Consider the following 25,646-nt stretch of genomic DNA (forward strand, 5'->3'; position numbering starts at 1 on the left):
CACTCTAAATCTTTTCACACCTTTAAGGGTGTAACTACGTGCATGGCGCACGCCTTTTTAGGTGTAATTTTGGTAACATCATAATGGAGCACGGTTGCGCACAAATTTTCTTTACGCGAGTGTTGTCTGTCCTCCAAAAATTCAGTCTTGCAACATCTCAACGTTGTTCAACAGTATTGTAGACACTTGCGCGTACTCGATTATCGATAGCGATGTATATATGCATTAGCTCGTACCTACGATATCCAATACATAATAAAAGCAAGATTTGCACTGACACTTGATCTTTAGTAATGCTTTCCAAATTTTGTAAAATATCATCCTGGGGATGCAATGTTACGCAACCAGGTTGAATGTTCATAGCGCACACATAGGTGTGAAAAAGTTTACAGTGTATGTCTTTTAGTCACTTACGGATTTGGTTTTTCACTGTGAGTGTGAACTGCTGCTCATTAAGGAATGTTCTGAACCCATGTCATTCTCACACTCCAAAGGGAGCGTCTCTGTGGTGAAGGATGACATGGATGTATGGGCAACGGTTAATGATTCAGAAAAAAAGTTGTACTAGAAGATTTAATTGGGCTCGTTTCCCTGTACTTTCGTTCAATCGAGGAGATATCTTCACAGGTTCTCTCTGAATTTAGCAAGAGACCAGTTTAGATTTTTCTTTAAAGATCAGTGTAAATGACTTTGTGGAATGTAAAAGGACATACCTTCTTCCTTGCCTCAAGGCAGCTGATGTTCTGCATCACTTTCCATGTTGGATACGAGTAGGAGGGGGGCTCACCTGCACAACTGATGCAGCATTCAGGTCAATTACACGCTTTGGAGTCGTGGCCCTGTTGACTACAACGGGCAGAGCACGGAGATCCCTACCGCAACGGCTGCCAACGGCAGCATGCCCAATACGAGCACCTAAAATACTTATAATAAATAAGTAAACTAAAATACGTATGCATAGATATCAGCTGAAACACAGCCAACCAGAAGTTTAACTGGAACTGTGAGGTTTTCAAAAGTAAGAACAATGTTTCTGGTGGAAATATTCTCATTATTCTTCTTTATTTTTAGCTTTCCGATATCAATTACACCCGGTCCTTTTAAATTCTCAAGGACCTCTCCGGGAGAGACATTGATCGGTTCGGAGAGGGCTGACGCCCCATAACTGGTATTTAGTGCCTCGTGTTGGGAAGCTCATATTTTCTTACCATAATTTCTTTGGCTTTTAGGATGAGATCGCAGTCACTTTCCGAAGTGCATTTGATTAGAACGCCCTCAGAACGTAGTTTTTTTACTTGTGCGGCATTCTTCAACAAGGATGGCACAGTATTGGATAGCAACAAGGATTGATTAGGAGGAGGAGGAGGCTATGGGGTAGCGTTCCACTCCTAGAGTGGGAAAACTCCCCACTTCATCATCAGAATATATATGTTGTTGTTGTTGTTAGGAGGACCCCATATCTTAGTGATGTGGGTAAAAGCGCTAAAACGGAAAGGGACAAAACACAGACACTGAGCGAAAACTTTCAACTGTTTATTGACATCCCCGAGGATCAACCGACAGAAAAGCCAGCTCCTGTCGTCCAGTAAAATCGAGGCTGTGCTCACGCACCTGTCTCCCGCCCTCCTGATAAGAAAGCTCAGTGTATGTGTTTCGTCCCTTTCCGTTTTAGCGCCTTTACACACATCACCAACAGGTCTAAAAGGCAGTTTTAAATCGCCAGAACTTAGTTTCTTGATTTCTGTAATTTTCTTCACAAGGATGACACAGCCTTTTCGACAAAAAATCGGTGCATTTTTCTAAGTGGTGAATTTTTATCTTCAGAAATAAGGGCAATATACTTAGGGAGAATGGTCTGGATTCATTGTCAGAGTCTTCGCTGCAGAAACGCTTAGCGTTCCCAATCTCAAAACGAAAATTTTTACCCTTTTATATGCATAAGAGACGGGCACAACCAACATCGCCGACACCTCATACCTATACAGACGGAAAAGTTCTGGAGTTTTAGAGTAAACCCATCAGCCGGGGGGGAATATGTTTATTGAGAAAAAAAAAAAAAACAACAGCCGGGGCTTGACCAAGGCCCCCACCGCCACCGTTCAAAGCTTCTATCTTTCCCCTTACATCCCCTCGACACATACGCATGACACCCTGGAACTAGGGGCTGGGTCCGTGGAGCCGCCATTCCCCAAACACCAGCCGAAGTCGGTCCCCTGTGGGGATGAGCAAGTAACTCACAGCAGAACGATATAATGCTGGACGAAGGCTAGCTCCCCACGGTAGCATATGGCGATGTTCTGTTTGAACAATGGGCTCGGTTCGTATAGGTCACGACAAAAGTTTGCGGTACGCGCTAGCAATGTACTGTTCTTTAGCGCGACACACTAGCGTCAAGCGGAAGCATGCCCGAACAGAGAGGTGGACGAGTGCGGTGCTGGTAATGACACAGAGTAGCAGCTTTCATCCAAGCGGTCATGATATCAAAACTAAGTGTCGCTTCCAGCCCACTCTTCCACACTTCTAAGCGAGTAAACAAGTCCACTTGTGTCCGCCGCTATCGTGCCGCACTCGATAAAAAAAGTATACTGCTCGTGCGTTCCGCAAACTTATGTCGTGCTTGACTGGGGAATTTCACTAGTCGTTGTATGTATTGCAGAAAGGCTCACACTGGCCTGAGTGTGCATGCTACACTGATCGCTTGGTTACAATGTTGGGCTATTTATTGCAACGTGTGTCATGTTTCAGTATTCGTTCCGTTCGTTCGTTGACTAAGCGTTTATTGCCTCACGAGAGGATCCTTACAAAAGACGACCTCAAAAGAAAGGCTGTTGTAGCACAGACGCCTAATGCAGCGACGCTACTGTACCACCACATCTTAGCATAAAGTTCCATTTGCGCAGACTCAAACTGTGCGAGCTTCAGTAGCACCAATCCAAATAGCCACTTGCTCCATTATTTTCTTTCTTGCTTCTATAAGCTGAGGCGGGTCACTCTGCCTAGCTGCATTCATGTCAACACAGTGTGATGTTCCTGCGGAAACAAATTAGAAGAGCTCAGACACAAAAGAGCTATTGGAATGGTGGTGGTAGTGGTAGAATGAGAAAAGTTGCAGCAGCAGCTGATCAGTCGCCATTTGCTGTGTTTCAACGCGTTAATCCTTACGAAGCAAACTCCCGTATAAGGAAACCAACGGGACCGGACAAGAATTCAATATACAGGGTGTCCCAGAAAACGTGTCATTGAATTATAATAAAAAAACTACACCACCTAGAGTCATGCGGTCAATGGCATTTGTTCTTACTGGGTTTTTGCCACCTCATGTGAATATCGTGTAACGTAAGTTTAATTATGTAAATCTTTGCGAGCTTAAGTCGGAAATTTGCCAAGTAAAGGTCAGTTTTTTACCCCACCAATGTGAAGAAGAATTAGAATGTGAAGAAGAATTAGAGCGTGTCTAATTTACTCAAATTAATGATAATTTACAGGGACATTCAGGAGCTATCCCATCGGAAAAAATAGCCGAACATCATGCTCTACGGAGGTCGCACAGAATAGCGCACGATTAATTTTTCAGCGCAATCTTTGTCAGTCCGACGAAAGGTGGTTGAAAACCCAGCCCTCACCGACATCGCAGAAAGAGATAAAACAGGCACGGCTTATCACGTTCGACTTTCGCTGGGATAATGCTTTCCCTCTCCCAACTTTAGGAAGTGTTACTTTTTCTACTATCACTCTGTGGGCTGGCTTCGGAACCTCCTTTCGTCGCACTGAGAGCGATTGCGCTCAAAAAGTCATCGCGCGCTATGGACCGGTGCTCCGAAAAGCATGATATTCGGCTACTTTTTCCGATGGGATAGCGCGTGAATATCACTGTGAATTATCATGGCTTTGAGTGAATTCGGAACGCTCTTCATATTGGTGGGGTAAAAAAGTAACCTTTACTTGGCAAATTTCAGAGTTCAGTTCGCAAATATTTACATACTGTATAAGTAGTAATTTTCGCGAGGACCTATTTTTCGCGAAATTCTCGAACGCCTTTTTTTTCGCGAATTTAAAGTCCCGCGAAGTATTCGAACCGATGACAGAAAAATACGAGAACGAAATATGTAAGAAATTTGACCCAGGACTCTGAGGAACTTATGTACACGGGGTTTCTTACGCTACTAGACTGCATTGGCTCGCAAAGTGTTCGGTTCGGCGCTGCAACTGGAGACAGTATAGTCCAGCCTTCACGTACGAATCCCGCGCGGATGTAGGCGTCCCGTGATTCCAGTTTCTTGTAAGCCTGTATTATCCAGCAAGCGTGTATGCACTATACCACGCGGATAGGCCTTTATAAAACTTGCCGCATCACTATCGAGTGCCAATCAAACCTGCTCGATGCGATGACGGGAGACAGGTCAATTCGGCAATGACACAGATACAAGCCGAGTAGGACCCCCTAATCGCAGCCCTTTCATTCAGAAGTGCTCAAAAGGAAGACAAATTGAACGAGTTACCCAGTTGTGATACCTTTTATTAGTTTCTTCAAGGAAGTTCAAGGTGGAGGACCCCAAAGATGCAGGGTCGACGCACCGCTGTACCGCGAATTTAAGGTTCCGCGAATAATTGCCTGATCCTGACTTCTCAGAAATTCGTGAATTATTGAGCCCGCGAATTTAACCACTTATACAGTAATTAAACTTGGAGTACATGACATTCACATTAGAAGGTGGCAAAAACCTAATAAGAACAAATGCGATTTTTTTTCTTTCTTTCATTCATTCATTCATTCAACAAATGCTGTTGACCGCATGATTCTAGGTGGAGTAGTTTTTTATTATAATTCAATGACACGTTTTCTGGGACACCCTGTATGCTGGGATTCGATAAAAGTGTGCACAGCGAAAAATTCGATAAAAGCAAGTCTTAATAACGAGAACCATGGCGACATGTTATTTGATGCGTAAACGAAGATAACTGTGGAAGATCGGCTAGCTCAACGAGCTTTTAGCGTTCAATCCATCTGGTAGTATATGAATCCGTCACGAAACGCAACCATTTCGGCCGCGACAGCGTGAAACTTCGATGAAAGCGATAATTCGGAAGCTATTTCGTATTACGGATGGTTTATTGTATGTTACTTAAGGAACAAATGGACCGAATCACAGAATCTCACGCAGTGTACGGGCCTCATTGTTTAAGCACGACACTGTAAAATAATACACTGTACTGTATACTGTAATAATATTTTACGACCTGCCGACCGGTAATACTTGATAGTACCCATAAAACACGTGTTTTGTTTTTTGTTTTTTTTTCAATGTCTTACAAATGTTCTGCGCAAGCGTGTGCAGAGATGCGATCACTCGTCATGTCATACACGAGGAACGCACATGTAACGCGATCCCATGTCACTCACCATTGATGTAAACTGCAGTGACGTCAGCAGATATATCTTCAAGTATTCCAAGCGCGTGCCAAGGGTCGACGGAGCCGTTTGGAAAAGTGACGTTTCGGAGCACAGGGTGGATACCTCCATACATGGTGTTAGTCTCTTGAACGCCATTGTTCAGCATGGCCTCATCGAACCTTGCACCAAAGATATCCCTACATTCCTTTATGGAGTACCTGCAGTTCAATGACCACGCTGACAAATTGCCATCTCTCTTGTCTTCCTTTTTTTTTAATAAGTTGTTTTTTACGTGAGACGTATCACCAACTTTGCTCATGACGCTCTTCTCTTGGGTTTGTTTCTCGAAAACACACGAAACGCAGGATTATGCCTAGGATTGTACTGAAGTATTCAAGAACGGCGAAAGGAATGTCGAGGAGGTCTAACCTGACGATCTTCTATAGGAGCTCATACAGGCCACACGTCATCCGACAAAAGGCCCACATCAGGACCACGGCCTTCGCTTTTAAATACAGCAACAATACATGTATGGACGAGAAACCGAGGTATTTCTTGAGACATGGCCGTGGTCGAAAAAGCCAAACAACGGCGGGAGTCGAATCACGCACCTCTCGACTGCCGATCGGGTACGCTGCGCTGGCATCTGGCAAACACCAGCAACAAATTTTCATCCGATAAATATAAGGTATGCGAATGCACGTAATTAAAGCTCCAAAGTCAGGGAAAAGTAATGTTTAACGCACTCGACAAGCAGTCGAAGGTTACCCTGGTTCGGTTCTCGCTGCTGTCCGAATTTTTGGACGAGCACCATGTTCTTGTTCGAGTTCTCAGGCACCTTGAGGCTTGTACTGTGCTTAAAAGGATTGCGCAAGCGAACCGGTGTAAACTTGACGCGGGCAACATATCCCTGAGTTTGGGGCGAAGACTCAACAAGACTCCTGTGCTGCATGTTTGTTTCTTCTTTCCCTCCTCTTCACCCCAAATACAGGAGGATGTATTGCCCACGTCAGGCTTGTGCTGTGTTCGTCTGTTCGTGTATTTCAGCCTTAGAACATTTACATTCCATCACTTGGTATTTGTATATTTTGAATCAATGGTGAAAAACACAGGTTACTCGTTCTCATGTCCTCAACATTTGGAGTCATGCTTATGAAGCCCTATAATAGCGGCTTGAACTTCCCATTTCACGCATGTACCTGCATATCGTTGCAAGTACACGAACCCGAGTGGCGGATGCTGTTCATTTCAGGACGACCTACTTAAACGTGTATGCTGGGTAAAAGTTACTATGGGTATCTACGTTGCTGCAGACGGTAAGTCTTCTTTCGGGGCCTGGTATCCCTTACTTTAGTTTCTTTTTTTTTTTTGCTTGAATTGTTATTTGCATCATAGCCAGCTTTAGTACATCGGAAGAACGCAACGAAAACGACAGGATAAATGAAATTATCATATCCGAGCTTAGCAATTCGATGTCACCTATTTCGAAGAAACAGAGCGATTACATTATCATGTTTTCGGAACCGTTAACGTGAATACCTCCCGATGTACTAAAAATCGCTTATAAGCGTTGTTCCACGTAACGTCCATCATGGCGGTTCGTAATCACATGATAAAAGTTCCAGTGGCTATGTCCCACAAGGAACCACTAAATAATTAACCCAGTGATATTTAGAAAAAAAGGAGCGCATCGATAGTACTTAGAGGGGCTTCAAACGCTATAGTGATAATTCTGCACAAACTTGTGAGCACTTTGCAGGTCGACGCCACACAATTTCTGGCTGTAATGTGTTGTACAGCCTTGAATGTATAATTTACCCAACATGAAGTTTCTGCTCAGGTTCATGTGAGACTACAGCAGACATACGCGTGTCTTTTTACGTGTGGGAAGACATCGCTAATGAGGACGAAGAGCGCAAGTACCATTCTCATAGGAATGTTTTCGCTGTGATGTAGGGTAAAAGGAACAAATAGATTATGACAACAAAAGTATTTCGAATTAATATTGTGAGCTTTGTAAACCCTGCGTTAGTAATAAACCTGTACACAATCCAAGTAAGCTACGTATGGTGCCATATCGCGATAAATGACGCGACCTGAATACTAATCTCAACCTGTACCGGATCCTCCACGCGATATTTTCGTGACTTTAATTAAGGACGCTAAGAACCCCCAGTGCCGGGGAGCTAAAATGAACAACACACCACACAAGTCATCATAATGTAACTGCTTGAGTGCAAACGCCGTCTTAACGCAACGATTAGAAGCAAAGAGAGTAAACGTTTCGCTACCTATACGGGCGACATCGTCAGTACAACAGAGGCCAAAGACTAGCACATCGGCCTACTTATCTACAAGGGCGTCATAGACATCCGACAGGGGAATGCGGCTTGCATTACAGTCTGACGCGTCACGCCTGATAAACCAGAACTCCAAAGGTGCGTCCTCACTATGCCGATCGACATAGTGAACCATAGACAAAGCACAGCGGGGAGAGACGACCTGCCTTCCAGATCTGCATAGTGAGGACACATCTTAAGGACTTTCTAAGGCTCCATCGGTGGTCATGTGCCAATGTTATCGCACCGTCAAAAGCAAGTACATGTCCGTTAGATCAACAATGGTCGAGTAATTCGGTCTTGGTTCTCGTGGCATTCGTGGCCCTGGCAACGTCCCTTGTGTTCGTAGCCCTCGTCAGCGTCCCTTTTGGTCTTGTCCCACGTCTTCTGCCTGTCTTGCAAATGTAGGTTGCGTCACAGTCTATGTACTGAACTTTATATATAACACCGCTTTGTTTATGACCCGGGGTACAGTTTTTACATTTTCTGAATGCGGCTTCCAAAGTGCAATTCGTTTAAACACAGTCTTAATCCGTCATGGGCACGGTGCCCTCCGAATAGCGTACGAAACACATTGGATGAAATAAATGAACACAATCGATTTCAATTATTCTATTAATCCCACACAGGCGGACAATATCACGACTATCGCAGGACTGATCGTGCGTCCTGGGTCTAGTTCACACAGAACTGTATCGAGAACACACACCTAGAGAAAACAGAGAGAGAGCACAGACGGCGACCGGATTTCAACCCGTGTCGCCTCCCAGTCTCGGCGTAGAATCGTAGCCACATGACGCTTTAGAGATCGCAAAACACGCACAGATAAAACCAACCAAGCAATAAATAAATAGAGTGTAGAACAGCGCGCCTTATTCTCTGCACTCTCTCGTGCCGCACGACGGTCTGCGGCGATGACGATCGACCCACAACAAAGAATTGTCTTTTTTTTTACTTGACATTTTGGCTAGCGTAATGCAACATCGTAATACGTCACTTACAATGAATGTTAGCAAATATTTCGCACGCTTTGCATTTTTCACAGTATCCAAAAGAGCCGTACACCTTTTTCAACAGGTCATGGCACGGAACGACATGGCACGGTCGTTCCCATGCACGAAACAAGTGAATCTGACATTCATAGCAACGAAAATGTTACTAATTATCAAAACTTCTCACTTGACTGGAAACAGTGGCCCAAAAGGCTGGTCGGGGTCGTCCGAGGACTGGAAGAAGCCAAACTCGACACACGTCTGGTACGTCCACTGACGAGCTGTAAAATTGTATAGGCGATCATCGTTATTCGCACCGGGATTTATAAGACCAAATAACGCGATGAGACCCTGTGAGACAGAACGAACGCCGCTCCCAAGTTCATTTCAATGCAATTCAATTTAATTTATTTCCCATTCAGTACAAATGGGCGGGGTCGCGGAAAAAATCCGCTTGACGAACACGCCGACCCCGGTCTGCACAAGAAGAATGCAGCCCGAACAGAAATTGCACACAGGAACAAAATACTGGTGTGATAAAACAAACACACAGAACTTGCACATTTCGAGGTGCTTCATCATATCATAACAAATGTCCTGATTTCTAAGAATTTCAAACTATTGCAACCAATTTTACAATGCAACAAATAACTGCAACAATTCTATACGTGATATACGAGGGGTGTTCAAGTCAAACCGGGACTTTCTGTCTCCTGAGTGTACAGAATGGCTCGCGCTACTTCTCCTTCGTCATTTTCACACGCGACAGGCCTCCGCGTTCACCACGTGGTGGTCCAAAGTTTGTGAGAACACAGAAGACACGTGCTGGACAAGATGGCCGACAACGAGGTGACGCGCACATCGAACACCGAATTATGTCATGAAGTTTCTCGTGAATGAAGGCGTAAAGTCATCTGAAATTCACAGAATACTTCAAGCTCAGTATACGATACACTTAGCCGCAGCAAAGCGTTTGAGTGGTGCAAACGGTTCCGAGACGGCCGTACATCAGTGCAGGACGATCCCGGCCGGGATGCGAGTACATAAGGGGTACCAGGGCAGTTTTCTTCCTTATATGCACCTATACGCCTATACCAACAACACACTGGCATCCCAGAGATATGCTAAGACTATCATGCATGGCCGGGTGTGATATCCCCAGGACGGTGAATCTGATCCTCAAATCATCCTCAACATGTCATTTTGGCACTATATAGCGTCCCCATGGTATCTTCAGATCATCCACAGATCCTACGTGAGGACAACTTGAGAACCGTGCTAGAGCATTTCTAGGATGAACAATTTTTTTATTCATATCCCTTACAGCATGCAGACTTATAAAATAGCCCCCAACTCGTCAGAGACCCCATATCAGTGTTTTTTTAATTGCACAGGAAACAGTTGCATACTGATACCATACATATTGGTTAACTGCCGCAATAAAGACTGGCTGTTCGTTTCTGGTACATTCCATAACGGACAATAAGCGTAGCAGTTTAAAAAGGAAGCAGACAGAAATATAACAGAAGCAGAAAAAGTCAGAGAAAACCACTCCTACTTTGCCGAAGCAAAAACAGATACTATTTATTGCTTACTAGGCGTCTCTCCGTAAATTCGAGAGTCATGCTCGTCTGCGACACAAAACAAAGAGTGAGCTGTCCATATTTCCTTCGATTACGCAAAGAAAAATTACTAAAAGCGAGAAATTGATTGAAGTATTGAGTATATTAACTCCGTATCACTGCAAAGTCTATGTTTCTTACTCCTTTTTGTTTAAGACATTCAGGTAGGACTTTCGAAAGTCAAAAGCAGTGCGACAGAATCGCGCGTTTCTGTCGTTTCCACAAGAAACGCTCGATGTATCATAGACAGTTATCCTTTTCGCAGGCATATAATTCTACTCTGGGCCACCCTTTATTTCAGAAAAATGTCAATCGGGTTCAAGTATCGGCCCCCCCCCCCCAAAAAAAAAAAAAAAAAAAAATGTGTTTAGGGCAGGGGGGTCGGACTCGCTCAAAAGAGCGTGACCATACGGGAGCTATGGTGAGCTGGAAGGACTGGTGTGCTTACCGGCCTATCCAATGCATGGGAACGCTTGGTCGCGGAAATGGCACCTGGTGACGTAAGATTGTTTACATGGATGCGCTGACGCTGGCTGCGCGCCTTGCGGAACGATTTTTGTGGGGCTCCGAGAAGCTCTTTTCGTTTCTCGTTTTCGTTTGCTTTCGCTGTTTCATGCTTTTTGCATGATGTTTGTAACGTAACATTATGAATACAAAGGCATCATGACAGCTTCCAATGCCTAGTGAAACTCCCCATTCCTAATCTTAAAATTAAAGTTGTTGGTGTATGGATGCGTTTCAGTGCGTGTCTCAGAGTAGTGGTGCAGGCAGCGCTGCTGCCACACGTCTCAGCTACACTTGCAATAATAACCCCTGGGTGGGTGGGAAACAAAGGGTGCGACTGTCACAAAACATTTGGCGGCTGTAAAGGGGGGGGGGGGGGGCTCGATCCTTATTTTATGGTACAGGTACTTGGAGGAATCATTTGTTCCAAGCTCGCTTCGTTGTCAGCAGTATTTATTTCAAATATCCTGCAATTCCACGTGAGTGGTACTACGTAGGGGAGAGGAGAACATAACAGTGCATACAAATGAACATAATTTCTTCTTTTTTATCATTTACCATCAGAACGATGGGGGAGCCGAGACAAAAAGCTGGAAGCTTGAGAAACGTCTCGGCCCCCTTACAATCAGGGCATCTAGACAAGACATGCAATACTTATACAAACTCCAAAGAAAAAAACGATCAACACATAATTTATAAATTCACGCTTACCACAATTGAAGGATGCTTACAGTAGTACCGCAGTTAAAACAATACAATAATTACTAATATCAAAGAACATGCTATATGCAACAGATAGGCAATCAGGATTGCAGATGCAACGTGTGCAGTTAGGAGTAAATATGCAATTAGAACAGCTTAATATCAGTTTCAAAGGTAATGTTTTCAGAACAGCCTTAGAATTAGAACAACCTAATATCAGTTTCAAAAAGTAATGTTTTCAGCTCTCTGAAGGACACGCTGCAGATGTCAATACTATGTAGATGAAGGGCATTCAAAAGACGAGGGACTGTTACCTGTAATCTCTGTAGTCCATAACCAGAACGTGAGAACGGCACATAATAGATGTCCGAGTTACGAAAGGCGTTAAATTTCTTATTTTTTGTGACTTGTGATAGGGTGGCCAAGTCGTTTTGGTTCCTCATGGAGTGTTTATATGAAAGAGCAAGGCGATACGTATATTGTTGAAAGATCGATAGGTTATGGTGTTTGCGAAAAAGGGGCTTTGTTGTAATGTCACATGGGGCTCCTTCGATGATACGGATGGCCCTCTTTTGCAGAATGTGAAGACGTTGAAGAGACGTCTTAGATGCTGATCCCCATACGAGGTTGCAATAACTTAGTCTGGATTGAATAAGAGAGTGATATAGTAGTCGCTTATAGAAGGTGGGGAGGAAGAATTTGTTTTTGTGCAGCAGGCTAAGGGTCTTACTGATTTGGGATGCAATGGAAGAGATGTGATTGTGCCACAGTAACTTGTGGTCGAATATGACTCCAAGTATTTTAATGCTTTGAGCGAGCTTAACTTTTGAGTGTCCAATGACAATATCCCTGTTGGGTACAATGTGTGAGCAACGTTGTGTGAAGAGAGTCGACAACGTCTTTTCGGTATTGATTGTGAGTTGGTTCTGTGATGCCCAGCTGGTTACGTTTCTTAGGGCTTCGTTGGTTTCCGCAGCTACTTCATCGAATGTTTTCCCGCTGACTAAGAGTGATACATCATCTGCGTACAAAACTATATTTGGGTGTAATGTGGCGATGTCATTTATGTACAGCAGAAACAAGCAGTATGTACAGCAGAATTTCAAGTTACAAGACTACAATAACGTTTAACTCAACAGAAATTCGTGCACTCTTCTCAAGAAAATGTCCCTGGAGGCAGAATGAATTAAGTCACGAGGGAGGCTGTTCCAATCGGGGATCGTTCTAACAAAAAAATAAATAAATAAATAAATAAATAAAGAGTTTTGAAAAATTGTTGATCTAAAACGGTAAGGCTCAATCTTGTGTACGTGGTCTAGGCGTCTAGAAATAAAATTCGAAGGGAACAAGTAGTTACGAGAAGGAATACCAGAAATGTCGAAATAAATATCACGGAGAAATTTCAACCGAGCTTGTGTTCTCCGAGGCTCCAAAGACACCCATCCCAGTATGGATTTTAAATGCGCAGATCGTACGTAAGGTGAATATGAAATGCCGTTTTTCGACAGGGTTACAGGTGGCATGGGCTCCGGAATGTGTACGTTGTACTCAGGGTGTGAAGCTACACCAGGGGAGCGAAACAGAGACTGAAAATAGTTACTTGAGGTGCAAGCTTTAGCGAGATCGTTATCAATAAGACCGTTTTAATGAAGGCGTTTTAATTGAAGGAATGCCCATGGGCGCCTTGTTCTTAGATTTTATGTACTTCCACATTAGCTTTGAATTGCAAAATTCTGGCAGCACAGTCCGAGGCAGCGAAATGTGCAGCCTTTCGGAGGCACGCATTGGAGCTGCAGCATGCTATTAGTCAAGCCCCGTCAGTGTCTGACCCTGACATGGACGCAGACCTCACGTTTGCCGAGGTCAAGGCTGCGCTGGCACTCTCCCACAAGAAGTCGTCGCCCGGTCCAGACAAAGTCACCTACGTGGCGCTCCGCAATTTGGACGACGCATCCCTTTTGGCGCTCTTAGAGGTTTACAACACGTCATGGAGGGATGGGCAAGTCCCTGCCGCGTGGAAGGAGGCACGGGTAGTCCCCATCCTGAAACCGGGGAAACAACCCTCCGATCTGGCGTCTTTCCGACCCGTGAGCCTCACCAGCTGCTTAGGCAAGGTCCTTCAACGTATGATACTGCACAGGCTCGAGTGGTGGCTGGAGCGAAGACCTGTTTTTCCTCAGGAAATGGCGGGTTTCCGCAGACACCGTAACTCTATGGATTCGGTGCTCGATTTAGTCTCTTCGGTCGAAGAAGCGAAGGCGCGAAGGAAAATAGCGATGGCTGTCTTCCTGGACATCAAACGGGCGTACGATTCCGTAAGCCATCCCTGTGTTATTCATGGGTTGTTGCAGGCCCAGGTGCCTCATAGGGCGTTGACGTGGCTCTCCGACTTCCTCCGTCAACGGAAGATTTTCGTCACTACAGGCGAGGGGGACACGGAAAAGATCACTGTGCCACAGGGAGTTCCTCAGGGAAGTGTCCTTAGCCCCCTGTTATTCAACATTGTCTTGATGGGCCTCAAGGAGTGCCTTCCTCGGAGGGTGCATCTGTCCATCCATGCTGATGATATTTGCGTCTGGACTGTTGGCAAGTCCCGCCCTGCAATTCAGCGTCGGCTCCAGAGCTCACTTGATGCCATACATGCCTACTTCCTGAACGCAGGGATGGACATCTCCACTGAGAAAAGTGCTACCCTTCCGTTTACCCGGAAAGAGATGCGCCGGTTCCAAGTACACATCGGGGGGTCCCCGTTAAGGCAGGTCAGGCACCACAGGTTCCCCGGTGTTGTGTTGGACCGCAACCTGTCGTGGGCAAGACACATTGACTATCTCTCTTCAAAGGCGCAACGTTGGGGAAATGTGATACGTCACTTTGCCGGCTTGCGCTGGGGATGTACTGAGCGGGACCTTCTTGCACTCCACAAAGCGCTTGTTCGTGGCTCAGTAGTCTATAGCCTTCCTGTGTTGCACGGACTATCACGGACGTCCGAACACAAGCTCCGTTGCGTCTTGGCGCGCAGCTTGCGGACCTGTCTTGGCGTTCCGCGTTGCGCTGAGACGAGGATGGTGGTAGCCGAGGCCAGGGAACTCCCAATTGGCGTCCTCCGCAAGAGAGAAACTTTCCGCCACTACTTGCGATTGCGCGCTCACCATCGCCGTCACCCGCTGGTACAGGAGCTTCGTAAGCCAAACCGCAGCAAAATCGCGCAGTGTGCGCAAGAACTAACGGACCATATACCTGCCTTCACTGTTGCCCCATCCGCTTCTTCAGTAGCGCCATGGACACTGCCGAGACCATCCATCTTGTCTCACATCCCGGGGATCAAGGGGCCGAAGAGCCAAACCCCTGCTCCAGTCCTCAAGCAGGCTACTCTGGAGTGGATGGACGCTGCATACGGAAACCAAACCGCTGTATATACGGACGGTTCCTCCACTACCGGCGGCTCATCTGCGGCATTTGTAATCCCAGACGAGTCAATTTCACGTGGGTTCCGCCTATCGCACCGCACCTCGGCCACCTCTGCGGAGTTGTATGTCATCCTGCTATTCCTAAGGTCTATTTTGGATCACCACCCCCGCCTCTGGGTGGTTTACACAGATCCGCGGGCAGCGCTGCAGTGCATAGACAGCATGGGCATCCGTGGCTCCTTGGCTCCGGTGGTAGTGAACATCCTAACGACACTCAAGGTTTTAGAAGACAGGGGCCACCGGCTCACCCTCCAATGGGTCCCTAGCCACATTGGAATAAGAGGCAATGAGGTAGTGGATCGGGCAGCTGCTGCAGCTCACCATCGCCGCTCAGCAGTCTCCATCATACTTTCGAATGGAGATACGCGCTCCCTCTTGTCCGCTTTGACGTCGCCCTGGGCCCATCAGGAATGGTGTCATGACATCACCCGGTGGTCGCTTCTGTATGCTGTTGACCCAACGCTTTCATTTGACATGCCAAGCGGTTTCCCTCGCCTCTTTACGTCTCTAGTGCGTCGTTTACGACTTAGCGTCGCATTCACCCCTGCACTCCGGTATAGGCTGGGCCACAGCACCACGGCGCTGTGTACAACTTGTGGTTTACCGGCAACAATCCGACACATTCTCGAAGACTGCAGCCAGTACGTACGCGAGCGACGGGCCTTTAAATCTCAACTTGAAATGCTGGATCAGAGGCCATTCAACATCTGCAAAGTTCTCGGTCCATGGAGTAACCCTGGACACCAGTGCCGTGCACTTGACGCTCTTCTTTCCTTTCTGAGGGCCACCGGCCTCCTTCATGAACTGTAGGGATTTCCTTCCCTCGTCATCCTTTCATGTGAACCTTTTTGGAATGGGGTAGGGTCCTGCACTCAACGCAGGGAAACATCCCACATCATCATCATCCATTCATCTATGTTGTTGTTGTTGTTGTTGAATTGCCCACCAAATTCAACTTAAGTCTTTTAAAATATGACAGTTTTCCTTTGCGAATTGCATTACGAATACGTTTAGATAACGTTTTTATTTGATCATAGTTCAAAGCACTGCCGTCGTTTTTGACCGTGGAGAGGGCTGCGGATTTCCGCCTGATCATTCCTTTTATATTCTTCGTAAAATAAGGTTTATCGCATTTGCGTTTGTGCTTAATTTTCCGTCCCGCCATATATCTCTGAACAAGGCTAGTTAGCGTATATCGAAAATGCTTCAACAGAAAGCCAACACATGAGGATTGGCTTAATGTTTCGAAATCAGGGTAATTAGCTACCAGATTCCTAGAAATAGCCACTGCCGTCGTTTTTGACCGTGGGCAAGATGGTAACCCCTGCCATGGTTATTTTAGTTTATGTTAAGTTATTTTAGTGGTTACCGTATTTTTAAACCTAGTATGTAATAATGCTACATATCATGGTTAGCGATGTTGAATAAGAAGCACAGAATGTGTTAAAAATAGTTTGAGGCACACCGACTTGGAAGATTATCAGAAAAAAATTATGAATTTGTGAAATGTTGCTTTTTATCGCATATTCATCCGTTAATTGCGCACTGAGGTAGTTATGATAAAAACATGAGATAAATTTCATTTGGAAGTATGCCCACTGTGCAAAGGTTCAACATGTGCAGCAAAAAAAAAAAAAAAAGAAAGATTGAACTTGACCTTCCCCGCACTCATGCGGCATTGCCTTGCCTGACTCCTTCACCCCAAGTATGCTGCCAAGCGCACACGGGAGCAGCCCAAACAGATTTACGTTGCCTGCAAAAACATTTGGTACAAATTAACTTTCCACGCTTGAGGTATTCACAAGAGTGGCCTTCTGCGGCAGCACAGTACACAAGAGGCACTGGAGACCAGGATGTACTTCAGCAACGATGGGTCTTCAGCTATTATATCTAGCTCACTTCAACTGGAGGCGACACCAGCCTGCTGAGCTGGCTCTTCATATCATAATTTTTATTTTTTACCAAGGGTTTAGGGGGGTACAGGCAAAAAGCTACGACACTGTAGCTTGGCGGGGCCTGACCCTTCAATTACTTCACTTCACTTGGACAGTTCGAGGCTTCTGTTATTTTTTCTTTTGTGGCAGCTGAAAGAGTTAACTTATTGTGCTTTCCCTGTTTATTTCACACACGTTATTGCCTTGCGCCGTAGAGTTTGTGTTAGTAAGCATCGTGTCCGTCATCGCTTAAACTGATTATGGCCATTCAATGGCTCGTAAGTGTCCAATGTCACCTAAGTACATCCGTAGGACCAGTGCTCCTGTTGAACCGCACCGCAGAAGTAGGCTGTTCTCGTGAGAACGTGAAGTTTGAAGGTTAATTTCTACACGTTGTTTCTGAAGAACGCAAATCGGGTGGTGGTGCTTCAGTGTGTTTGGAGGAAGCAGCGACGACGCGTTGTGAGCTGAAGCAGCATTGCGGGGCAACGCCGGATGTGTGTGACAGTGGTCAAGTTCTAAAAGTCTTTCACTGCAAAAGCAGTCTTTTTATGAAACGTTGTGGAAAAATAATCAAGGTGTGTACTATGAAATGCAATTTTCTCATATTTTATCAGAACCACCTCATTGTGCAATTGACGGCTGACTAAGTGTCAAAAAGCAATACTAGTATATCTGAACTTCCAATTTTTTTTCCCATATACTTTTCCAAATATGCGCACCTCGAAATATTTCTAGCATGTTCTGTGCCCCCTAGGCAAGAGTGCTGAACAGTTTGAGTGGCTCTGAAAAAACTGCGGAGTTCCATAAAAATTCAAAGAATCTTTGAATTTTATTTTTCTCAGGGCATAAACTATCGATCAGCCACCGATCACAAAGTGTCGATCAACCTTCAGTAGATATGGCACGAAAGTGTTAGGCTTTGTCATCACTCAGAAGAGATCTGGCTAGAATTTGCAAAAAAAAAAAAAAAAAAGCTATTTTGTTAGAATTTTTTTTCCAGCAGGTAGGTCGCATGTCCCTTCGCAAGTCTTCAAGAAGCGGCCACAAAGCAATTTTCTTTTTGCAAGCGGGAGAGCATTGGCTGCATGGGAACAATCAACCACAATTTATTTGAAAGAAGTCAGGGACAGTCTAGCGCAACATCTGGGACATGGAATGAACGAGGACATAAAGATAGAATGCAAGTGAGTCAGTGTAGCCTTGGAGGAGGCAATATTACCCTAAGTTTGGGATGGTGCAGAGACGGAGAAGAGACTTAGAGGGAGACAGGACTCCCGTCTGCATCTGTTCTCCTCCGTCTCTGTACATTGATTCAAGGTAATATTGCTTCCTTCAAGAGTTTTGTACCTCCGCCAGCTAATCGTGATCATACTAGGAAATATGAAACACCACTGTCTTCTTAGTTTCTGCATGAAGAGCCTGTTTATTTTTCCGTTGTTCCGGGCCATTAAAAATTGGACAAATCGCATCCCAATTCGAATGCTGACGTTTGCCATGCTACTCTCTATTTTGCCTGGGTTATTCGTGTAAAGTTACCACCCTCTATTTTATAGTCCTCCGTTCTCAATTTTGTATTTCGTTTTAACTTCTGCACTACTCAGAAACAGATGTGAAGACCTCTATCAGGAAAGGTCTACCATTAAAGCTAATGGCTGCTCAACCCCACTTTGGTCTGTCAATTAGAAAAACCATAAATGTTTTAGGAAACTGCAAAAATGCTGTACAGTCAGGACTTGCGTGGCTCATTTTATGCTTTGATTATTCGTTCATTTCGATTTTAAAATATTCATATTCAATTTGTATTTGATTTCAACTTGAAAATCACCATTTGTGCCACCCTCTTTTATAATTGTGTCAAGGTTGCGCAGCTTAGTCTAAGACCCACAACAGTGCTTCTAGTTGCAGTGGTGCATGCCTGTCCCGTACTCACAGCTACGGCTGCCATTGCTAATGATGACCGAAGAAACTGGCATGGTTTCAAAAAGGCTGTTGCGATACGCTTGTCTGAAACTGCGAAATTGTGGTAAAGCCTCTGCGTTCCACCATTGCAATTGAACAGGAGCCAATATGGCAGCATACACGGCAAGAGTGGCGTGTAGTGCGTTTTTGCATATGCACTCTTTTTCCGACAACAAACTCATAGAAACAAGTCAAACTTCCTACTCCTGACAATGAAAACATGGCTAGGAAGCAAGCGAGCTGGTGAAGATTATGCATACTGTAAAACCCCCGAGACTAGGGAACACGAAGGGACAAACACAACACGAAGTCGAAGTCGAGACTTTGTGTTGTGTCTGTCCCTTCGTGTTCCCTAGTCTCGGGGCTTTACATTATGCATTGCTACTCCTATTTGAGTGGATCAGCAGAGCGACAGGAGCAAAAGAAAAAGTAAACAAAGTAGAGCAATGCTTTTCCAGAAAAGGGAAAAAAAAAAGACTCTCGTACAATTCTCTTGTACAGTCGCTTTGCCATATACAATTTTTTATGTCACCGTCAAATGCCATTTGCAGCGTGGTGATCCATTTCAGATTGTGTATGCTGACACTGCAGATGGTTTGGAAAAAGCGAAGGAAGAGTTCCAAGCGTTCTGTACAAAATGTATACAAAAAAGCAACATGCACAAAATAATGCGCAAAAGTATTTAAAGTAAGATGCTAAATATGCATGATAAAAAGCATCTAAAATGGAGTACAAAATACTCAAAACTGAAAGTAATTTGAGTAAAGCACTAAATACCCAAGTATTTAAGATACTATTTAAAGTACTTTAGCATTAGCAGCAAGTGAAACGCATATTCTGGCGGATGTGGCCGTGCAACTGAAAGGAATAAACTTCATCTGCCATACTTAAGCACAATGTTTATTTCCAAGGTCTTTGTGCCAAGTAATGTTTTGGGTATTTTAGTGAGCTCAAATAAACTTTGGTGATATATTCCGACCCAAAACTTTGTAGCCCCTCCTGTATGGCAGCTTGGGTCTTTCAACTTCTGAGGCGTGTTTATTGCTTTGGTGACTAAGGAAATAAATGCTGGGATTATCTTGTACCTAATCCCATGGGAATTCACCTGGGAACATGAATAGAAACAGTTTTCTGATGAAGGGGTCGGGCTTTTGACAAGCAAGACGAAGCATGGGACGAGCTTATTGTACAGGAGGATGAATGACACATGCGCGTATTTCCAAAAACAAAGAATGAAAAACATGGGGAAATTCCACTCAGCTGAAAATGTGGGCACTGCGGGGAAGTTTGCGGGAAACGGCATGTCGAGGAAGGAGGGTAGTTCCATTTTAAATCGACGAGGGTGGGAAATTGACAATTTTTAATTTCCATGAAAAAAATATATGTTGGATAGCATATCGACCAATGACAAATGCAACAATTCCGAGCTCCATCCGATGAACCGTTTCCGATATGGAGAGGGGGAATGTTGCGGCGGCGAATGTTGCTTCGAATTTTTTCCCAACTTTGGCCTCCTGGCACCGCGCTTCTTGCCTTACCACATCCTTCAAATTTGGCTGATAAAAACTATGGGTTCAAGACAGCACGCAGAAAAAGTCTCGTGACTCCTACTTTAAAGGGGCGCTACGAAAAAATTCCCGAACATAGCACTTTTGGCAAAAAATGTACGATTTCGAATTTTTATTGTTCATGAGCGGGTGCTCGCATTCCATTGAATGTAGATTCATTAGAACCGCTAACTCATTCTCTAGCGAATGGTGTAGGTATCTTATATATACCTTCTGTGGTAGAGCGAGCAGACGGCTGTAAGTAGAAGCAACTCGCCAAATTTGCTCATCTTGGACGCCATCTGTGCCAGCCGCTGCAATACTTATTTCGTTAATTTTTGCTACAAAAGGTAGTTCGACATGTCATCTATTAGCTGCAACAAAAACATGTTGCATTATTTTTTTTGGTAAGGACTCGACGATTTTTTTTTCGAACCCATGTTGGGCTGTCGCGGCGGCGGGTGCATCCCTTCTTCCCGCTTGTGGCGGCGGCTGTTTCATGTTCCATTCCCGTTCCCATGGTCCGAACTTGACGGTCAGAGATAATCTCAGGACGGTAGTCGTATCCTGTTTTGTTCTTCGGTGCCAGTAGTGACCTTCTGTGTGCTATAATCTGTGAGGGCCCTCAGCTGAATTGGCGAAACTCGTGGGAACACTGCCTAGTGGCTGGGCAGCCACCTGAGGTATTTACTCGGTCGAGATGAATGAAGGGCATTGTTATTCGTGGCTCAGATCTCAGTAACACAAGTCTTTAGCGCTTAGTGTACTTGGATTGTGCTTAGCGTCACTCCGATCCAAAACTGCTCTGGTGAAAGAAGGTGTGCGCGACGCTCCCAACTTCAGTACCTGTGGTAGTGACAGCAATGTCGTCCTCATCAAGAATAGTTTGTGCGGATTACCGTAACAAGCACAAACGTGTGATCTACTACCAACGAAATTTTCGTGCGGTGGCTGAGCTCGGGGTGGACATCGTGAAGCAGGTTTTCGCTGAGTACGAAAGGTCCAGAGATATTCAGTCAGGCGACTATATCTGCGGGAATTGTGCCCACTACTTTCACGAATGTTCTGCATCCCTCGACGTTGGCCGCTCAAGTGGATCTAACAGCTCCGAGTTCGTGCCACCGGAGGATGTTGTGCAGGACGTTAATGAGGCTATTGCATCAACGAGCATGAAGATCACGCCGTTGAAGCCCGCAGCGCGTGTGAAATCAGCGCGGTCCTACGCAAAACGGAAACAACAGGAACTGCAACGAGAATTCGCAAAGAAATCCCGGAAAAGCCTTGCTCAAGCGTATGACGTAGAATTGTCCAGCGAGGATGAAGAATGCAGGAGGTGTAAAGAATGGCACGTCAACATGAGGGAAGCTTTCCAGAACAGCACATCAATCCAAGAACGGTGCCGCCTTCTGACATTGCTTCCTAAGTCTCTTTCCGTCAAGGGTGTGACCAGAATTATTCCCGAGGCGACAGAGTACCTGATTAGGAAAGCACGCAAGCTAAGAGAGGACCATTGTGTTTGGTTCCAGCCGGAAGGCTATAGCGAGAGAAATGCCATTAGTGCCGAGCACATCGAACTTGCGCGTCAGTACTATACCAAAGACGAGCTGGGGTGTACCGTTCAAAGTCCTCGGCCTCGTGATGTTATTATGATTCGTGGCGAAAGCGGCGAGAAGCACCCAGTGGCGAAGAGATACATGACACGCTCGATACGTGAAGCCTACAGGGTTTTCCGCGGGGATAACCCGGAGATTAAGGTGGGGCTCTCCACATTCTACTCCCTGCGGCCACGCTTCGTAAGCTTATCGCCCTACCGGGAAGAGTGCGTCTGTCGATACTGCGCTAACTGCGATTTCTGCGTGTCTGCTATAAACGATGTGTCCGAGAAACATTTCTCACGCGATGAACTTTGTGCGATGTGCTTGTGCGAGCAGCCCACTAAGAACTGTTTTCTTGGGACCTGCAACTCATGTCCAGGGGGAAGATGCCTGACGTCCGACTCTCTAAAATTAGCGGACGACTTACAAGAAGTAAATGTGTCTCTGTGGCTGTCCGGAATGCTGACAAGGACAACGTGTGACCCAGAAAACTTCATAAGGACCGTTCAAAAATGGATTGGACAGTACGTGACGCATTCGTTTCTCCGAGACACGCAAAGGATGGCTATCAAAGAAGTGAAGTCATCTGTCGCAGAACCCGTTGTTATATGGCATTTTGACTTCGCCGAAAATTGGTCCGTAGTTCTTCCCAACGAGGTCCAGGGTTATTATTGGAAGAAGCAGCAAATATCTATTTTTACATGTGTTGTCACCACAAGAGGGAACACGCTATGTTTCGCAGTCGTAAGTGACGACAGTCGGCACGACACGGCGTTTGCATTATTAGCGCTGGAACTGATCGACGAGTGGTTTGATGAGCACGGCCCCATATACGCCAAACGAGTGCACGTATCAGATGGAGCTAGTGCTCATTTCAAAAATAAGTTCCAGGCCTATGAGATGAGCCGGAACCCATGCATTCAGAAGTGGATCTTCTCTGCGCCCGGTCACGGGAAGAACGCGTGCGACGGTGTTGGAGGCCTGGTAAAGCACGTAGCAACGACGCATAACCTGCGAGCCTCTCCCGCTGATGTCATTCAGTCCTCTAAGACCTTCACTGAAAGTCTGCAGACTAAAATGCCCAACATCACGCTCCTTCATCTTCCCCAGGACCACATCACAAGCTTCAGGAGGAAGAAAGAGGAAGAGTGGGCGCATGCCCCAAACCGTCCAAGGATACGTAGCTGCCTCATGTGGGTGAAAGAAAACGAGAACTCTGATAATGTGGTGTTCCAGAGGTGTGCTTCATTCCAATGACAAGCTTTTCAATGTGGCCGTGTGTGTGAACTGTGGCATAAGCGTTGCTTTATCATACACTGTCATGCCTGGTCGAAGGATCATGAATATAATTAAATATTTTTGTGCGCACTATACCTGTGTACTGCAGTTTTATGAGAGTTGGAAATGGTTCCAAAATCGTGCTGGTTACCTGTTTCTATGTATGCCATATGTAGGGATGGAATATAGGGAGCCGCCGCCACAGGCGGAATGAAGCGAAGCGCCCACCGCCGCGGCAGCGCAACATGGTTACGGAAAACAAAATCGTGGAGTCCTTACCAAAAAAATAATGCAACATGTTTTTGTTGCAGCTAATAGATGACATGTCGAACTACCTTTTGTAGCAAAAATTAACGAAATAAGTATTGCAGCGGCTGGCACAGATGGCGTCCAAGATGAGCAAATTTGGCGAGTTGCTTCTACTTACAGCCGTCTGCTCGCTCTACCACAGAAGTTATATAAAAGATACCTACACCATTCGCTAGAGAATGAGTTAGCGGTTCTAATGAATCTACATTCAAGGGAATGCGAGCACCCGCTCATGAACAATAAAAATTCGAAATCGTACATTTTTTGCCAAAAGTGCTATGTTCGGGAATTTTTTCGTAGCGCCCCTTTAAAGTAGGAGTCACGAGACTTTTTCTGCGTGCTGTCTTGAACCCATAGTTTTTATAAGCCAAATTTGAAGGATGTGGTAAGGCAAGAAGCGCGGTGCCAGGAGGCCAAAGTTGGGAAAAAATTCGAAGCAACATTCGCCGCCGCAAATTTCCCCCTCTCCATATCGGAAACGGTTCATCGGATGGAGCTCGAAATTGTTGCATTTGTCATTGATCGATATGCTATCTAACATATATTTTTTTCATGAAAATTAAAAATTGTCAATTTCCCACCCTCGTCGATTTAAAATGGAACTACCCAGGAGCGTTTAGGGCACTGAGTAGCAAATAGTGAAAAAGTATTTTAATTGCTTTAAAAATACTTGTTAAGAAAAGTATTGCGTAGAGTATCAAAATACAGAAAAAGTATACTGTATTTTGAGTACGTACGTAAGTCTGCGCGAGGCTGTAACACCAAAAACTTTGCTGATGCTGACATGGCAGATATGTTGGAAAGAGCCAAGCCATGCGCGTGTGCAAGCATTCTTGCAAAATGAACAGCAGTGGGTGATGCTCTTTCAAAAAAGCCTCAAAACCATCCCAATGCGAGGCCATAACACCAACAACATTGTCAGTTTTGGTGGTGGTGGCGGCTGCCGTCTGTTTCTGGCTCCTGCAGCGGTGGTTGTGGTGGTGGTGATAGGGCTTGCCGTTGTCGGCCTCACGTATGGCTCCCGCAGGTTTTCAGGCTGCCGCAGCGCCAACCAATAGCGATGCAGATCATTCTCCTATGCGTAAACTAGCCTACGTTACGGAATTTTGCTGGAAGGCTCAGAGCCCAGTGTCAGAGTTCCTGAGAACATCCAACTTGTGGAGCGCCTGATCCTCAAGGACCGACGGATATCATGTCTCGAACTGGCTCGAAAGACGGACCGTTCTGTGGGAACGTTGGACACTATCATTCATGAACACCTTCAGTTTCGGAAAGCCGGGCCTCATCACCAGTGGAGTTCTCCTTCTACAGGACAATGCACGCCCGCATAGCGCACATCTCACTACACGAACCTTACAGGGACTTGGCTGGGAGTTGCTGCCACACCCCCCTTACAGTCCAGACATCGCCCCCAGCCATTTCCATCTCTTCGGTCCACTGAAGGCGTTCCTTGGGGGCTGCCACTTCAGCTGCGACGACGAGGTCAAGAATGCGGTCCGATCATGGCTGCTACACGCCGGTAAGGATTTCTAGGCTTCTGGCATCCAAGCCCTCGTCAAACGCTGGGACAAGTGCATTAGTGCAGCTGGAGATTACGTTGAGAAATAAAACTAATTTCTCGCCTCTAAGTTCATTTTACTTTTGCGAACAATGAAAAGTCCCGGTTTCACTTGAACGCCCCTCGTATATCTACATTAAGATCATTGAGATAATTCTAGATCCGTCGTAGTGTATTTCCTATACTCTGAAAACAATAATTTGTACGATAGCTGCGAACAAGCCAGTGTCCCGAACGTCTACCTGGGTACCCATGTGTATCTTAATGGAAACACGCCATGATACTTGTGTTAGTTATATTTGTTGCCGTTTCCGTCCTATAACATTCAACTTATATATATTTATAATCAGTGTATTTCTTAAATAACTCAACAATAGGGGTAACACAACTCTGTAAGGGGCATATTTTGTACTTATTCGTAACAGTGATTGTACCCCGTACCAGG

At 45.4% G+C, this 25,646-nt stretch overlaps 1 protein-coding gene across 2 annotated transcripts in view; it reads right to left on the reverse strand.

The window, feature by feature from the left end:
- Window positions 1–2,760: 2,760 nt before the first annotated feature.
- Window positions 2,761–25,646, reverse strand: part of LOC135385497 (putative serine protease K12H4.7) — a 60,023-nt gene continuing 37,137 nt past the window's right edge. For both annotated transcript variants that reach the window (XM_064614845.1, XM_064614844.1), the window contains 3 exons: window positions 8,911–9,004; window positions 5,402–5,610; window positions 2,761–3,030 (listed from right to left, as the gene is read on the reverse strand). In XM_064614845.1, coding sequence (XP_064470915.1) covers window positions 2,903–3,030; window positions 5,402–5,610; window positions 8,911–9,004 — 431 coding nt within the window. In that variant the 3' untranslated portion in view covers window positions 2,761–2,902. The remainder of the gene's footprint in view (window positions 3,031–5,401; window positions 5,611–8,910; window positions 9,005–25,646) is intronic.

This window comes from Ornithodoros turicata, chromosome 2, assembly GCF_037126465.1.
Source record: "Ornithodoros turicata isolate Travis chromosome 2, ASM3712646v1, whole genome shotgun sequence".
NCBI classification, from domain to species: domain Eukaryota; kingdom Metazoa; phylum Arthropoda; class Arachnida; order Ixodida; family Argasidae; genus Ornithodoros; species Ornithodoros turicata.